This window comes from Corylus avellana, chromosome ca8 (genome assembly GCF_901000735.1).
Source record: "Corylus avellana chromosome ca8, CavTom2PMs-1.0".
NCBI lineage: Eukaryota > Viridiplantae > Streptophyta > Magnoliopsida > Fagales > Betulaceae > Corylus > Corylus avellana.
In genome coordinates, this window is record NC_081548.1 from 310,179 (window position 1) to 313,339 (window position 3,161).

At 34.5% G+C, this 3,161-nt stretch overlaps 1 protein-coding gene across 1 annotated transcript; it reads left to right on the forward strand.

The window, feature by feature from the left end:
- Positions 1 to 2,340: 2,340 nt before the first annotated feature.
- LOC132189424 (pectinesterase inhibitor-like) lies at positions 2,341 to 2,856 on the forward strand. The gene has a single exon (XM_059604164.1). The coding sequence runs from the start codon at positions 2,341 to 2,343 to the stop codon at positions 2,854 to 2,856; it is 516 nt and encodes a 171-aa protein (XP_059460147.1).
- Positions 2,857 to 3,161: the final 305 nt, after the last annotated feature.

Consider the following 3,161-nt stretch of genomic DNA (forward strand, 5'->3'; position numbering starts at 1 on the left):
AAAAAAAAAAAAAAAACCAGTAAACAGGCAAAGCGCACTGGCCGATGCGTGGTGGACGCGATGGAGCTGTTTTGCACCAATGGACAACTGAGGAGTCGGGGAGCATGGTGAGTCGACGCGTGGCTGAGTGAAACCGGTTGAGAAGACTGATCTAATTTTTGAAAAACTAGATGTAAAGCCCAACTGATTCCAGGGAGCACGAAGAGTGGCGTAACATGGTAGAGGGCGGACGGAGGTAGCGCAAGATAAGTAAATTGATGGTCGGAGCAACTAGACTGGTTGGATAAAAAAAAAAAAAAAATTGAAAAATGAAAGGAAAAAACAAGAAGGAGAGGGAGAAGAAAGAAGATGGGAATAGGGGGGAGGGCCCCAACAGTTTTTTCTCTCTAGTTTTTCCTAGGGCGGACGAGTCAACTGCATCTTATTATAATACAAAAGTTCAAACAAAGATTTGAAGGTATAGCAAGATACGGCGTAGTCCGCAAGTTGGTTTTCTTGGTTTGATCTCGTCGTCATGATTGCACCAACTGGAAGATCGATTCATGACCAATGTCTGTGTCACCACTATAATCAATATTATCGTTACTACTCTCATACCTATTATTAGGGTTGACAATTTAACCCGCGACACGCAAACCGTACACGGTTTATATTAAACGGGTTCGGGTCGTAAACCGAGTCACCCGTTTATGACACGTTTAATAAATGTGTCAGGTCGTGTTAACCTTTTATTTCAAATTTGCAAAGTTGTTGGAATTTTGCCATTTTGGTTAGGCTATAAAAATTAAATTGACTTTAAACGTGTTCGTGGGTCAGGCCATGTCGGGTTAGAACAACATCTAAATTAAATATGTTCACGGGTCGTGTCATGTCGTGTTACTCGTTAAGAAAACGTGTCGTGTTCAGGTTTGAGTTTTCGAAATATAATGCTCCTCATATAATATATAAATTAAAAAACAAAAAACAAAAAGGATAAATTTCACATAACCAAAGGGTTATATCACATTGGACTAGTCAAAATAGGAAAAGTAGCAAAAAAAAATTATCAAAAAAGCTCCTCATATGATCCATCGATTCGCCACTTTGGCTAAAGAATTGGCTAAGCGTTGAATCTCAACAATGTATAAGTTAAATTAAGGAAAAATATAAAAAAGTCGCATTAATTAACAACCGTCTTTAAAAAAGTGGTACATCAAACTACATACTAGAGTGTGTCAAAAATGTCATTTTTTATTATATTATTATTATACCCTTATTTTTAAAAAAACTAAAAATTAAAATTAATTAAAAAATTAAAAATAAATAAATAAGAAAATTAATTTTTAGTTATATATATATATATATATATATATATATATTAAGAGTCGAGGATGTATTATATAATAAATTAGTTAAAAATTATATATTAAGTAGAATGCGACTCATAACATTAAAAAAAGAAAAGAAAATATAGATTTCTTTCTTAAAGGGTTATGTTTAAACAAATTGGCATTTATAATTACCAAAAAAAAAAAACACATTTTAGGCTATTAGTACCATGAAAAGGTTAATTCGTTTTACTTATGGGATGATCAACCCACGTCCATTTTGAATTTAAGAAAGAAATGACAACCTTACTTTTCGAAAGTTTTTTTTTTTTTTTTTTTTTTAATGTTTAGCATATATATATATAAAGAAAGAAAGAAAGGGAGAAGAGAAGATAATGATGCTTATTAGGCCGACCTTTACAAAAAGTTAGATGCCTTTTATGTTGCAGAAAAGGATCCAACTCACTCGGTTCCTATTTTTATTTTGATTAGATAATCTTCCAAGCTATTTTCTAGAAAATTGCTAGAGTTTCGGTCTTTGGTAGATAAATGATTTTTTTTTTTTCTAAACTTGATTGAATTTTTTCTTCTTCTATTTTTAGAAGAGATTTTCTTTTATTTATTATACTTGTTGCTTCTGGCCATTATAATTACATCATATATTATCCTTATGATAGAAATAATGTTATACTCTTTATCACATCCACAATATGATCTTCAATATTGTTTGCTTCATATATATACATTTTAGAATATTAAGTTAATTATAATAATAACCATTACCCAAAATTCTATAGCCCATAAATAAAATTAAAAAAAAAAAAGGAAAGAAAGGGAGAATATATATATATAACTACTTATTAGGCCGACCATTACATATGAGAGTCAGCTAGCTAATCCTACAAAGGCGAGCAGCCCTTGTAGAAATAGTAAACTGCCTACTTATAATTAAATAGCCTATTTTCCCCTTAATTTACAGGCTTATAAAATGGCAATTAATTGTCCTGAAGCGACATATATTTGATTTCCATTAATGGCTTTTACTTGCAAATTTGTTCCTGTAGTTGCAGGCGTATTTCTGGGTCTCATTGCGTTTGTGAGTGGAGATGCAGCACTGATAAACGATGTGTGCGGAAAAACTGCAAACCCCGGGTCATGCCACAACTGCTTTAACATGTACACCCGAAGCTCCAATGAGGATGTCAAAGCTCTCGGACGCACATCCATCGATTGTGCCAGTTCTCAGTCTCTAAATCTCATCAGTGCGGTCGGCGACGCTTTGGCGAATGCCAAAAACGAAGTAAAGAATGCGTACATTGATTGCTCAACGAAGTTGCAATCTGGGGATCAACAGATAGCAAGCGCACTCCAGAGTTGGCAAAGTGCACATTATGCCGATGCTGGCAATAAGATGTTGGCTGCTCTGCAGTTTGCCCGTGATTGTGGCACTGACGTGCAGAGGTTCAACCCCCCTCCAAGTGTTGGAAATGGGCTAAGTGCACTTGAGGGTTTATGTGATGCAGCCAATGGAGTTCTCAATCAAATTTAGGCCTGGGTATCGGTCAAAACGGTCCGGTTAAGGACCTTATCGGTTATTAACCGATAATTTTCGGTTAAACGGTTTATTAACCGATACCAAACCAATAAGAATTTTAACCGATAATTTCGGTTAAAACGGTACACGGTTAAACGGTCCGGTTAAACCGGTTAACCGATTTAACCGAAAGCTTTATATTGATTTATTTTGTTAGGCCAAAAATCAAAAATGAGTTTTTTTGACTTTTGAGAGCCCAAATACTTTTTGTTGGGCTAAAATAACTTATTAAAAATGAGTTGTTTTAGGGCCCAAATACT

Bases quoted from the DNA above. Each gene is read 5' to 3' on its own strand.
- LOC132189424 (XM_059604164.1), top strand. From the start codon at position 2,341: ATGGCTTTTACTTGCAAATTTGTTCCTGTAGTTGCAGGCGTATTTCTG.